Below are 14,328 nucleotides of genomic sequence, written 5' to 3'. Positions count from 1 at the left end.
GTCACTTAGTTAATCTAAATAGTCTGCATGACTCCCTCCCTCCTTCCCTCCTCCCCCTTCTTTCCTTCCTCCCTCCTTCCACTCCTCCTTCCACTCCTCCCTCCTTTCCTCCCTCCTTCCCTCCCTCCTTCCCTCCTTCCCTCCCTCCCTCCATTCCTTCCTTCCTCCCTTGTTCTCTCTCTCTCTCTCTCTCTCTCTCTCTCTCTCTTTCTCCCTCCTCCTCCTCCTCCTCCTCCTCCTCCTCCTCCTCCTCCTTCTTTTTCACTTCCTTGTCATAAAATAAAACCAAGCCTAGGCAGAATATATTTTGATAAGAACATTTCTATGTATAGCAGTGAGCAAATGTTCCAAAGTGCCATTCTATATATGTGAATATTTGGGGTTAAAGTAACCATTGTTTTATGTATGTTTTAGAAACGCAAGTGAATTCTTCTTTTTTTTTTTTTCTTCAAGCCTGACATATACTGGGCATTATCCTGGGTAAGGGTGGGATAATAGTGAGGATGGTATGGATGAAGGTGGATGAAGGTTACAAGTCAGACATCGTGTGTCTTCTTATATAAATGGACTCAATCTTTTAGGCAACTCACTGAGAGATGTAAAATTGTTGTTCTCATTTTCTGTGTCACAAAGTTGAGGGAAAGATGGCTGAAGTAATTGGCCTAGGTGTTGTGTTATGAAACGTTTTCTGGGGAGACCCAAAACACATATCTACTCAGCCAAAGTAGGGATCCCACAACAGATTTTATGTATGTATAGAACAGATGTTTCCAAAGTCCAACTTAGGAACCCAATGAGTTTTATTGAGGTTAGTTACAGAAATATGGGTGAAGGACTGCTTACAGGCACAGAAATGAATCAAAGAAAGATGCATCATCAAAGCCCATCCTAGGATGGGTGACAGTTCACAAAATCTGAGAAACTGGAGCATACACTGCACAGCCTTCAGGCAACTCAACAGGTTGGGGAGTGTCCTTTCCAGGTGCCCCAGTTGGTCTAAGCCTCTGCAGGTAGCCGGCTGGTTTCCTCCAGGCTGCTGGTCTGGTTTGAGGGTATTCTTGGCTGCTTGGCTTATCTGTAATGATTCTGTAGTCTTTCTTGTTTACTCTTGGGAGGGAGGGACCTAGTGGGTCTGGTCAGGTTAGGGAGTTCCTGAAGCTACTTTGAGTTGTTTATTTTCTGACATAGGAGCTTCTCTGTCCAGAACTGCAATATAATCCCGTGTCGTGTCTCAGACCTTGAGAATGGCAAAGCTGAGATTTAAACTCCGAGTGATTTGTACTCCTAACCAATGACTCATCATGAAAATTGATGTATATCATAAGAAATTAACATTATTAAATAATTGCCATTATTTAATAATAAGAACTGGATGAAAATCCATAGACTGTTTTACATGCAAATGTAAACATTTATTAGAGGTTTATCTTATATTAATAATATTGTTTTTAAATTGTAAAATAGCACATGAGAAAAGTGTAATAAGTTTTGTGACCTTATGGACAAGAATCAAGATAAATACAGATAAATACTAAAGTACTGAAAAAAACTGATGCTATACATCAGTGGTTCTCAAACTTTCTGATGCTGTGACCCTTTAATTTCCTCATGTTGTGCTGAACCCCCACCATAAAAGAGTTTTGTTGCTACTTCAAAACCGTATTCTTGCTACTATTATGAATTACAATGTAAATATCTGAGTTTTTCAATGGTCTTCGGCGACTCCTGTGTAAACTGTGTAAAGGGTAATAGGGTTGCAAGCCACAGGTTGAGAATCACTGCCATACACCATAGAGCAAAGAAAAATGCAACAATCAATTTTTAATATATTGCAATTTAACAAATAATCACTATAACTTGTTTAAGAAGAAAAATTCTTCATGACATCACGTAGTCTGAAAGTTTGTGATTTCAAATCCAGGCTCATAGTGTCTTGGTTGGCACAAAGCTTTTTGTAATTTACTCTTAAATGTTTGCAATCATTTTTTCTTGTGACTCCTTCCTGTAACATTCTAGGTTGTTATATATTTTTCTCAGGCTTCTCTTTAAAAAGTGAGTGTTTTAGGTTATTTGTTTCCATGTTTAGGCTCAATGAGTGAAATGTGTCAGGGGAAGGTTCTGGAAGCTGGGCTTGTACTCTGGCTCTACCACATAGGAATGGGTGACTGTACCAGTAACTACTCAGGCTTAAGTGGATTCAGCTGACAAAGCAGAATTACAACTGTATAAAGGTTAGATGAATTGTCACATGCTCAGCTAGTGAAGCAGATAAGTAAATAGAAGCCACTCTTGAACTTTAACGATTACAGTTGAGTTTATTAGGTTTCTATTTTTACTGTTTTTACATACAGATGTTTGTGTGGCTGGGACAGCTTTTTCCTGGGATGGTTTTCTCATCTTATTTGACCCTCAGACTTGCTGTGGGTGCTTGAGAAAGCTGATATGATATTGTCACTTGTCTTAGAGACAGAAAGGCTGAAATGCAGCCCTGAGGTGGAGCTGCCATGGTGTGTATCCACCATGATGTGTGTCATCTCTGGCCTTAGGTGCATTGCGTGCATTTTTAATTACTGCATAAGTGACAAGAAAACTCTCTGATCAGTCTTTGTAACTTTCAACAGTGAAGGTTTCAGAGAAAGAACACTTCAGAAAATTTGTCCTAAGTATGAAATCTTAGGGAGTCAATAACATCATTTCCTAGAATGGGGATACAGGATGCTCTCTGTCTTTGTTCTGGGGGGTCATATGTTTGAATGGTTACAACAAGAGAACATTTCTAAAGACTTTTTATTCTATAAAGATTTTCCCCACTTGCATGGTATTCTATTCATCAAACTTCAAAAGAAACGAATCTAGCAAAAATCACTAAAGCCCACCCACAGAATATTCTCAGGGTACCCTGCTTGCTGAGGTGATGGCTCTCGTTCTTAACCTCTCCTGTCCAACTGCACAAGAAGAGAATCTGAACCCATGTGCATGCTCAAACCGGGGATACTTTGCTATCTGTCCCACACCTTTATGTTGTAATGGGCTTGAAGAGAGCTCTAAGCGTATCTTCAAAGTTTGGCTCTGTTTAGGGTACTTGTAAAAAAAAAAAAAAAAAACCTTTTCACACTTTATGATTTCAACGTGCAGGCTCTTCAACGGCTCTGCCTTCCCTAGTCACTGGGATGCATACCCACTAAATTAACCCGGAACACATGAAAGCCCTTCAAGTTTTTAGCTAATTACAATTCATCAAAGCACAAATGATAAGCACATTACCTTTATTAATTACTTTACCGCCTGCACCGGCTTCAATATTCTCACAGGAATACTTCACTGAGGTATGTTTGTGTAGTAGTTATCTACTTAAGGCCAGAGGTGTAGCTAAGTGATAATAATGCCCTCGTCTGCCATGCCCAGGATTCAATTCCAGCTCTGCAAACAACAGCATCTTATTTCTTCCTTCAGTCCTAGAAAAGACCTTTCTCAGGTCAGAAATTTATTTTCCCCACACAGTCTAGTACTTTCCTAGAGAAGTCTCAGCTGCATAGCTTTATTTTCCCTCGTTCCTTTGTTCCTTCAATCCCTCCTTCTTAAGATTTCATGATAGTTTTATTTATAAGCGTGTTTTATTCAGTGTGCAATGTGCATACCCATGCAGTGTGTGCAGAAGCCGGAAACACAGTATCGAATCTCTTGAAGCTGGAGTTATAGGCAGTCGTAAGCCACTTGATGTGGGTGTTGGGAACTGAACTCCTACCAGAGTAGCAGCCGGAGCCCTTAAGTGCTGAGGCATCTCTCTAAACCCCACTGGCCTGGATTCTATCTCATACTTTCCAGCACATGATTCTTCTCTGTCTGATGGGCTCCACTCTTTTGTCATGCCTTCCTGGTCCCTCTTGGCTGCTTCCTTCTGTTCTGCAGCTATCACTAACGCTTGTGGGCTGGGGTTCTTCTCTTCACATTTTGTGCACTGATTACATTTTGTGCTCATGAGTGCGACAGTATGATTGATATCTTCTTTCTAGTCTGGAATTAAAGCCACTAGAGAACACAGATTCTGTCTGCTGCTGTTCATTGTATCCTTTGTGTTCATTTAGCCAGATACCTGGTATATGTACTGTCTCTCTGTGCATAGACACAGTGGACAAGAAAGAAAAATGGCTACGAATTACATATGATATAATTTACCAGTTTTGCTGCCATTATGCCAGAGATTTGGCTTTTGCCAGGTGATTTTTATTATAATTAATACATTTTAAATTTATTGTAGTACATTTATTGTTGGAAAAATTCTTTTTAAATTTAGGCATTTGGTCACATGTTTTAAAGAAGTCCAGTTCAAAAGAAATAAAATATGAGCTACCCACATAATTTAAATTATCTAGTGGCTACATCTTTAAGAATGAAAATCTATTAAAACTGATTTGAATACATTTTAACTTACCTGATAGGATAAAGTAATTATAATTTTAACAATGAATTGGAGAAGCATACACAGTTTTAAAAAATATTTTTCCCTCAATTAAACTTAGGGATCTGGTATGTATTTTACATGTATGGATTAATTCTCATACGGACGAGTCATATTTCAAGTACTTAGGAGCCTTTTGTGGTGATTATGGGGCAGAGACTCTAGGACTGTCATATGTAAGTGAATGGAGTGTAAAGACTCCCAGTGTCTCAGAAAAACTAATTCAATGTTTCAACAGGAATAACAACAGAGTCTGCTCACTTAATAGCAAGTGCTCTGGTCAAAGACACACATGGCAATGCTCTTAGCAGTGTTCTCCCTTACATGTGATGCTTAAAGTCTGTGTCTCTAAGAGCAGCCTTTCAGAGAGCGAGACAAACAGCACAAATGAATACTGTTTCTTACTTCCCTCATTTCTGAATGAGAATATTAGCTCTGTACAGGAGCTCCAGTCCCCTGGCTCCCTCTATTGCATGCTTCTCTCCACTTCCAACAGAGGAGATACATCAGTGCTTTTCAGGGACTTCAGGAGGATCACAGAACCACAAGGGATGCCAGACAGCATCTGCTGCAGAGGCTGCGCAGCCATAACTGAAAACAGCAGCTGGCATACTTTTCTGCAGCACTAAGATTGCCTCTGGGCTCTAATTTGCAAACTGTATTCTTTTGATTCTTCCAGAAGTTGGCTCATTGCTTACATTTTCTTCAAGGCCTTCTTAATTTAGCTCTGTTTCCTCATGACCTGTCTTTCATTCTTTCTTTCTGCCCTTTCCCGACTTCTTCCTCCTCCTCCTCCTTCTTTTTCTTTTACTTCTGCCTCCTCCTCCTTCTTCTTTTACTTCTGCGTCCTCCTCCTCCTCCTCCTCCTTCCCCTCTTATTCTTATTGCAATTCCACTACCTTTCATAAATCTGAACGTAATTTGACCCCTGCTTAGGGAGCTAACAATTGGGATCTCCCTCTTTTCCAACCAAGTATTGCGTGATTATGGAGGACTTTAATGCCTTCAGTGGCCATTTTTGTAAGGAGTGTGCAGATATAATGGTGCTACTGAGATCATTTCCTTTGTATCTCTGAAAGAGAATTTATGGAATACTCACACATATAAACATACCTATATATGTACATAACCTTGTAATAAACATGAAAAAAATAGAGATTTCATTAACTTTTATGCAAACTTAACTGTTAGACATGACTGCTTAAAGTTTTAAAACAAAAATTATCCTGCAGCATTTAGTCAGCATGACATAGAAAGTATTGAAGAGGAAAATACAGAGGCATGGATTGCCTCATGGATGGTAAGGATGTGAACACTTGCCTTCAGCGTTTATAACCTAACTCTTTCTAAAACTTACTGACAGCTTACTTATGCTCTGTTTGTTTTCTGACATGGAAGAAAATCAAGTATTATCAGTGAAGAGCCTAAGGGAGTTGCACATTAATTACTATTATTTAGTTGCTGTGTGGTGTTTTATAGAAGCCTTAGTAGGCTGTAATCTATCTAGGAACTTTAAAAAATAGATATTAACATCTCTAGCTTGTTTAACTGCCTCCCTTTGAGAAATGGCAAATTAAAGCATGTGTTTGCACAAATCTTTATTGCCAGTGCTGAGACCCGAATGCTCTGCTTTAAATCAGAGATGATATCACAGGTTAGAAGAGTAATACATGCCTTGCTTCAATTCAAGTCAAAGAAAAGGACACATTATTAATAAATAAGTAAACAAACCATTGGAGACATCACCATTTATGCATTAGGCTTATAGTCAGTAGACTTAGTCTCAGTACTTAGGACTATTAAAAACAAGATGGTCACACTTGATATCCTCTAGAGAGACAAGAAAGGCAGACAGGGAAAGAGAGAGAGATCTCGTTATTTCCTTAACTCTGCCCTGTGTCCTGCCACTGTGCAGTATCCCCTTCTCCAATTCAGTTTACATTTTTCCATCACCAGCGATTCTTGACAGAAGTTAGAAAACTTTTCCAAACCCATAGGCTTATGCTAAATTAAACATTTGCTTATTAATAAGGGGATTGGACTGGGGAAATGGCTCAGCAACTTTGAACACTGCTCTTCTGGATGATTAAAGTTTGAATTCCTGTCACCAATAAGGTACCAACTTCCTGTAACTCTGGTTCCGGAGACTCGACACCCTCTTCTGGCCTCCATGAGTACCAGGCACACACTCCACAGACATACCCAGACAAACAGCCATACATATAACATAGATAAATTAAGGTTTTAAAAATAGAGGGTTTAATGTTTTCTAAATCACCACATATTTTTGAGTGGCTAATATATACATATTGGACTGAATGAAAAAGACAAGTCAAAGAAAGTGAAATAAATTAAACAACAAACTAAAAAGCAAACAAAAATCCTCAAAATGATATGGCTCTGGGTCCAGTGCAGGCTTCATGCTGCCTCTGCACGTCTCCAGTCCCTTACTGCGTGACCTGGGATGAACTAATCTCTCTGTGCTTCAGAGTCTTCTTAGGAATGGTAACTTCACACTGAATTCATTTCAGTTCCTTGCTCAGAACTTGCTCACAGGTACAGAGTAAGTATTGGCTTTAAAAAGACCCATGGGGAGGACAAATGTCATTTTTTTTAACCTGAAATAAAACTTAGCAGTTAGTGTATTTTTTTCTGTCCATTCAAGTAAGCTGCTACTAACTATAGCTGTTCTAATCCGTGAGCATGTCTGATGAGCTGAATCATCTGCTATTTTACTGCCTCTCCTCCACAAGTGTGTCCTTCAAAGGCATCAAGACAAGTGTCCATGCTGGCTGCCTCTGGGTGTGTTGCATGACAGCAGCTGTTACAGATTCAGTTTCAATATCTCTCTGTAAAATCAGGTTTATATTGGTTTAAAACTCTAGTAAATGCCACCACATTTTAGGGGTAAAAGTCATTGTATCAAGAAAAGTACATTTTGTGTAACCACAAAATCAATATATAAAATATTTCTATCATTTCAAAATGGATATCTCCCCATGTCTAATTATATTCAATTTTCAGTGCCTACCTCCATTCTCTGGCATCCTATACTTTTTCTCTTTTAAAAATTGTTATTGATACAGAACTGTATGTTTTGTGTCTAGCTTCTCTTATCACTGATGGTTTTGAATTCCACACATTTACTTTCCTACTGCTGTTTGGAGGATGTTCCAGATTCTATGCATTCTTTTTAGATCCACAGTAAGTGTGTGCATTGCTCCATATGAGATGCTCAAGCTGGTTTCAGAGTGTCTGCAGTGTACCCCAGCAGCAATGCCTGAGACCTTCAGTCGTTCTTACCAGATTCTGAATTTATTTATGTATTTAAATTCAAGCCATTCCAATGCACCAAGATTCCCTTTGAATTCTTCATAGTGATATTTTGGGTATATGTGAGAATCTGTGAATTTGGCCAAATGTTTTTAAGGAGTCAGACTTCTGCTTCTGTGAAATCAGGTTCTCTGTCATTGCTGTGGAAGTCAGGTGGTTTGTCAGCAGGCTCAGTGGGAAAGAATATCACATTAAAGACTTCCCAGGATTAGTAAAATTAAGTCTCTTGTACTGGCAGAGAAATTGTGCCTGCTACCCTATCCAAGAGTTCCTTGTGAGGAACTTCTGAGGTTGGTGAGCTTTGGTACAAATACATCAACAGCAGAGAAAAACCCTGGGCTGCAAATTCTCCCCTTGTTATCCACTTTGGCCCTCTGGGACTTGAGGAGTGGAGTCAGGCTATAGAACTTTCCAGTGAAGTTTCACTCTCACTTGCAACCAGCCTTTGCTTCAACGTGTTGTACAAAGAAATGGTGCCTTATTTGTGTGTGTTAGTGCATGTGTGTGTGTGTACATATGTGCGTTTGTAATTGTCTCATCATTGACTTCATTTGATTGTACCAGTTTATCCACTGTTACATTTGGTATCCCTTCACTGAAAAACACAGCTAAGGACAGGTCATGCAATTTAACAGTGATATGCCAACATTTTGTTTCTTGCCCCTAGTCCTGTAGCTTTGAAATAATAAGAGAGTTTAAGGCTTTCTCTTTTGTCTGTCTTGTGTTTTACAGGTGGCTTGTCTAATATCTTGCATTCTCGTCCTTATCGTCATCTATGCAATAGGACCTTTGCTGTACTGGCTGCCCATGGTATAGTCGTGCTTTTTATGATATACTTCTTGACTTTTAATCAAAATTATTGCACATAAAATACCCTGGGACAATAAATTCAATAACCCTAAATCTAAAAATCATTTTAGGTTTGTGTATATTGAGTATAGGGAATGATGGGGAAGAAAGGGAAGGAAATGGTGACAGTCTTCTGGCTCATCAGGGGGAACTAGAAATACTCGCATGAAAAGTATGTTTGGGGGACTAGGATGTAACTCCATGGTAAAGTGTCAGCTAAGCATGACTGGATTCTTTGTTTTGATCCCCAGCAAAGAAAAAAGAGGCTCTCAAAGAATTTTGCAGAAAGTGTGGGTTGGAGAAAGGGAATAGAGCACAAAATCCATTGTCACAGCATGTACAAGTGACTTATGGAGTGGGACTTAGCACTAAATGCCTGTGCTTCCCCTGCCCCTTTATAACCAGGGCTTCCCACGACCCCAGCTACCATCCTGGTCTTACCCTCTGGTTCTCTGATTCCTAACTTTCCAAGGGAGAGTCATTCTTTTCAAAAGATGATTGCCTAGTACTCCAGTTAATTTCTCAAGGGTATAGGTATCTATGAAATGAGGTACCTAATATCAGGAAAGCTATTGAAATATATAAGTTGAATGCATAATTTCTGTAACAAACACATTTCAAATAAAATACAGTGATCCTAATGAAAAGGATGTTCGGTCTTCAGTGTTCAGCCTCACAATTTACTTTCTTTCTCTTTCTTTTCTGTTCTTTCAGACTTGAATCAGTGTTGCCCTGTGATTTGCTAAAATTGATTGTGTTTCCCTAAAGTGCAAAATAAATTAATTTTAAACAAATATTACTTTAATTCATGACAGCTTTTTTCAACAAAATACTTTAAAAAACAACCAACAATACCTTGGTGCTTTTAAATTCAGATGAAAATGTTTATCTTGCTCTTTTCATAACTTATTCTTCCTTTACAGTGCGTTCTTGCAAGTATTATTGTTGTGGGACTGAAGGGGATGTTAATACAGTTCCGGGATTTAAAAAAATACTGGAATGTGGATAAAATCGATTGGGTACGTAGCAGTCTGACCAGATATTTTCTTCTTTGGCTTAAGCACATGCTACCAAATATACTCTAATACTTTCATTGGCAGGAAATACGCTTAACCAGTTGAGACTTGTGTACAGCCAGTTGTATCTTCACAGTTTGAATGAAGGCATAAACACAGAATTTTGTCTTATGTTGATGAATATGTAGTTTAAAGGATTTCAATTTGAGTGGATTGAGGATGCCCAGTTTAAATTATGGATTGATTTTGAAGGCAGAGCTCATCGAGAGATATGATGGTGTTTTATATGCATGAAAATCCAGCATTAAATGTTTGATACATAGACACACAGTGGGCTCTCAGTGGTGTCCACATTAGTGCCAAAACCTCTCACAACTTGTCTTTTAAATAGATTAGACCATTGGGAGAATTACATTAAAAAGATATCTCTGGGAACAGGAGAGATTAAGTAACAATAAACAATGAGAAAGTGTGTTTTGTCTAGCAGAGATTTTTAGTGCACTTACATTCTAGTCTGTGTAAAGCATTCCCAAATCTTCGGTATCTCCAGGGTGAATGAAGAATCTCACGAGTGGCCTCTGTTCTGCTCTAGACTGCACTTTTCCTATTGAAACACCATGTCCTAAGTTTCCTCTTTTGAACCTTTGTGCTAAGGAAGCGCTTGGGCAGATGCTGGTGCTTCCTTTCCTTATGTTGTTTCTGTGACTTTTACCACAGCACAAGGCTGAGTGGATGAGGGATGCAAAGAGCAGTTGATAATGACTTGACCTTCTTGACACCATTTATTCAGGGAAAGGCACAGAGACAACTGTATTGTTCACCAGGGGCCTTTTTCAAAAGATGCACATGCTTGCTCCTGAGTCACTCACCTCTGAAAAACCTGGAGCTGAGTAAAGGATAACTTGGGGTGTGTCTGTCATGCCCTTTTAAGAGAGGATGAACTAAGATGTAAAGCCCTGCACTGGATGTGGAATGGGTCCCCATGGCTAGAGAAAAAGCCATTATTAGTCATTTTGGCTCAATTTTCCTGCCACCATGACGTGAAGTGATTTGCTTTGCCATGCCCTTAGCACCACCATGGCTTGAAGCCCTTGAAGCCATGATAACAAAGTTTTTTTCTGGTTTGGGTTGTTTTCCTCTAGTATTTCATCACAACCACCACAAAGTGCTCAACACACTTGTAGGCTTTCTGTAGTTGGGGAAAAGTTGGAGTGGCACAAACAGCCATGCAGTTACCATGAAGTCTGAACATCAAGTGTGCTTCTACTGGACTCCTTGCTGCTTCTCTGGTGACCCAGCCTCAGCCAGCAAACTTAAAAGCTCTTTTCCCTACACATTCTTATCAACAGTTATTTTAATGTCTTTCAAGATTCTGATACCCTTGGCAGACTACAATTGATTGAAAACTGAGACTACGTCATGGGATTCCAGTGTCTTCCCTGATTACTATCCAGATTCCTGAGTAGTTGGCAGATCTATATCTTACTTAGAGTTAGGGTTTTAAAGTCACATTTATTTATTTTTTCAGATGCTTTTCTCTTTCATAGATTCATTTTATATTACACTTATGCTTTATTTTAAGATGGTAACATAGAGTACGAATGCATGTCATGTATGATCTAAACTCAATATGCAAATCTATACTTAGAGAGGGACTGAAAGAAGTTTACAATGCTAATTATGAAAGCAGGCCCCTAAGCAGGAGGCTGTTAGATAAAATAGAAAGGGAAAATAAAGTGTGAGCTAGAGTGTTCTCAGTGGACTGAGGGAGGATGTGGTTTTCAGTGTTCTTTATTAACGATTGCGGGGTATTCGGAAGAGATTGGACAGGGAGCTGAAAGAGCAAACAGTGAGCTACCGTTACAAGATCTCTGACTGGAGCATGTTTGTGAACCTTAGTTTTACAACTGAGGAAACACAGGGGAGAAGGAAGGGACCTGGAGACAGGTCTGATAGGTATGTATTCGGGCATGTTAAATTCGAAAGAGTTTTTCTAAACAATTTTAAAAATGCCTTAAGAGCTTGAAATTTTGGGCTAGCAGGGTGGCTCAGAAGGTAGTCACCTGCTGTGCCAAGCCTGATGACTTGACTTCAATCCCCAGAACCCACATGGTGGGAAGAAAGAACTGCCTTTCACTAGTTGTCCTCTAACGTCCACACGTGCACTGTGCCCTCCCCCATACCTAATAAAGAAAATGTATAAAAAATGAAATAGGAAATCACTTGTGAAGTGATTGGGATTGATCTTGAAAATCTGGACTTAGGAGTCATTACATGAAGACACAGAGTAGGCTACAAAAGGAGGCATGGGTGTAGCAGACATACTCAGTCAGTGGGCATCGTGTTACTAATCATGTACTATGGCTGGAGTGAATTGATATATATCTTTTTAAATGTTATTTTTAAAGTTTATTTTATGTTATGGGTGTTTTGAGTGCATGCATGTCTGTGTACCACCTGTGTGCTTATTGCCAACTGAGCTCAGAAGAAGGTTTCAGATTAGAAACAGTTATAAGCTGCTATGTGGGTGCTGAGAATTGAACCTGGGTCCTCTAGAAAAGGAGCCAGTGTTGTTAATCACTGAGCCATCTAATTAGCCCCATATATATATATATATGTATATATATATATATATATGTGTGTGTGTGTGTGTGTGTGTGTGTATATACACATTTCTTAGCTGTTTCACCATCTTTTTGCGCTCTCTCTCTCTCTCTCTCTCTCTCTCTCTCTCTGTGTGTGTGTTTGTGTGTGTGTATAATAAATTAAAACATTAGTTCTCAACCTGTGGGTTACAATTCCTTTGGCAAACCTTTATTTCCAAAATATTTATAATACAATTCACAAGTTTAGCAAAATAATTTTATGGTTGGGAGTCACCATAACCTGAGGTGACTAAAGAAAGGGTCACAACATTAAGAAGGTTTAAAACCACTGACTTTAAGGTATAAAGTTCAAAAATTTTATTAGAAGTCATCACTTTAAAAAAACAGAAGTTTCTTATTCTTTTTTTTTTTCTTAACAGTTTTAGAGTTGTGTTTCATAAAAAGGTAAAGAGAGAAGGAATATGTTTGGTGGAAGTGTAGTCAGGTGTGGGGGAAGGGGATGCCTCTGAGGGCCCATGCTGAGGCATCCCTTCCTTATTCCCCCTGAGGGACCAGCCACATCACATGACAGTATAGTATAGAATAGAGTTTATTCAGGGCATAGTGGGGGAATTGAGAGGATAGTAGAGACAGAGGAAGGCAGAGAAAGAGGGAGAAAGAGAGAGAGAGAGAGAGAGAGAGAGAGAGAGAGAGAGAGAGAGAGACACAAAGAGTAGAGTAGTAGAGGCTGACCATGAGCACATGGAGGGGGTGCGGCAAGAGGACGGGAACAAGAAGGCAAGAGCAAGAGAGACCAGAGGGGGTCAACAGCCTCTTTTATAGTGAGTAGTATAACAGCACATTTAGCTGTTGCCAGTTAACTGTGGGGCAGAGCTTAGACAAAATGCTAACAAGAGTTGCATATGAAAATTTCCAGTAAAGAATTTAGAAAATAGGATTCTAAATAAGAATTTTACTCACAGGTTTAGAGCCGAGTTCAGAAGCTGATCAGTGCTATGTAATTTTAATGGTACAGATCTATCATCCCACCAGATAGCAAAATACAGGTCAAGGGCAGGTGAAGTAATTCAGTAGCTGCTGAAGTGTTTTCCCTTGACTCATTGCCTTTAAGGAACAAAGAACAAATGCCTCCTGTATTTCAGGCAGCTAGGAGATTAACCTGTGCTTTGGGGTTGTGAATACCAAACAATTCATTCAGAAAGAGTGGGAAGGATAAGAGCTTATAATTCCTGATATCTGTGATATGTAATGATATTTGGGCCTTTATAGCAGGAATTGTTACAGAACACTGCTGGGACTTATTCAAACTAATGGGGTTGTTCACTAATTTATTATTACATCACATTTGATGATTCTAGCTATAAAGTCACCACAGGAAATACTAATCACTTGCAGAGCATGACCTTATACAGGATGATGCTACACGTGTAGAGCTATTGTTTTGTTTTGCTTTGTTTTTTGTTTTTTTATTTTTTTTTTAGATATGACTATATAACCTGGAGTAACCATAGAACTTCCCAGAAAGTAAAACAAGACCATGTTGGGGTGCTCTAGACAGAGAAAGCAGGACATAAGTGCTATAAAGAGCAACATGAGAAAGACCAGTGGGGATATGATTGGGAAGAGGGGAGGGGATGTAGAGAGAAAAGAGGGAAGGAGCTTAGAATTGTGGGCTAGCTCAGAAGATAAAGGTAGGTAGATGAAGTAGTAAATTAACATGAAGGATGCTGGATAATGCTTTCCTCAAGGGCCATAGACTACCAAACAAAAACCCTATGCCAGGCATGGGAAACCTCTCTTTGACTTGTTGGTCAGGAGGCTCCAAAAGACTCCGAAAATAATGTAGTTTCTTGCTATTGTACTTGGTTGTCTCCCAGAACTTGCAAATAAGGCTCTATTGGTAAATATTCCACACACTTCAGATATAGCTCTTGGAGGAAGTGGGGTGAAACTAAATTGGAAGCCTTCTCTGTAGGACTTACTCATAGTATCCAAAGGTACTATACAAGTTGCTGGGGAGAAAAGCAATCAATAGAATCACCAGGTCTAAAACCTATGAACCGCA

At 39.2% G+C, this 14,328-nt stretch overlaps 1 protein-coding gene across 2 annotated transcripts in view; it reads left to right on the top strand.

The window, feature by feature from the left end:
• Positions 1–14,328, top strand: part of Slc26a7 (solute carrier family 26 member 7) — a 109,332-nt gene that overhangs the window by 72,111 nt on the left and 22,893 nt on the right. For both annotated transcript variants that reach the window (XM_028779819.1, XM_028779812.1), the window contains 2 exons: positions 8,525–8,602; positions 9,565–9,660. In XM_028779819.1, coding sequence (XP_028635652.1) covers positions 8,525–8,602; positions 9,565–9,660 — 174 coding nt within the window. The remainder of the gene's footprint in view (positions 1–8,524; positions 8,603–9,564; positions 9,661–14,328) is intronic.

The sequence above is a fragment of the Grammomys surdaster genome, unplaced genomic scaffold (assembly GCF_004785775.1).
Source record: "Grammomys surdaster isolate TR1022 unplaced genomic scaffold, NIH_TR_1.0 97, whole genome shotgun sequence".
Lineage (NCBI taxonomy): Eukaryota > Metazoa > Chordata > Mammalia > Rodentia > Muridae > Grammomys > Grammomys surdaster.
Note: the sequence above shows the minus strand (reverse complement) of the source record. Positions and strands in the feature narration are given on the sequence as shown.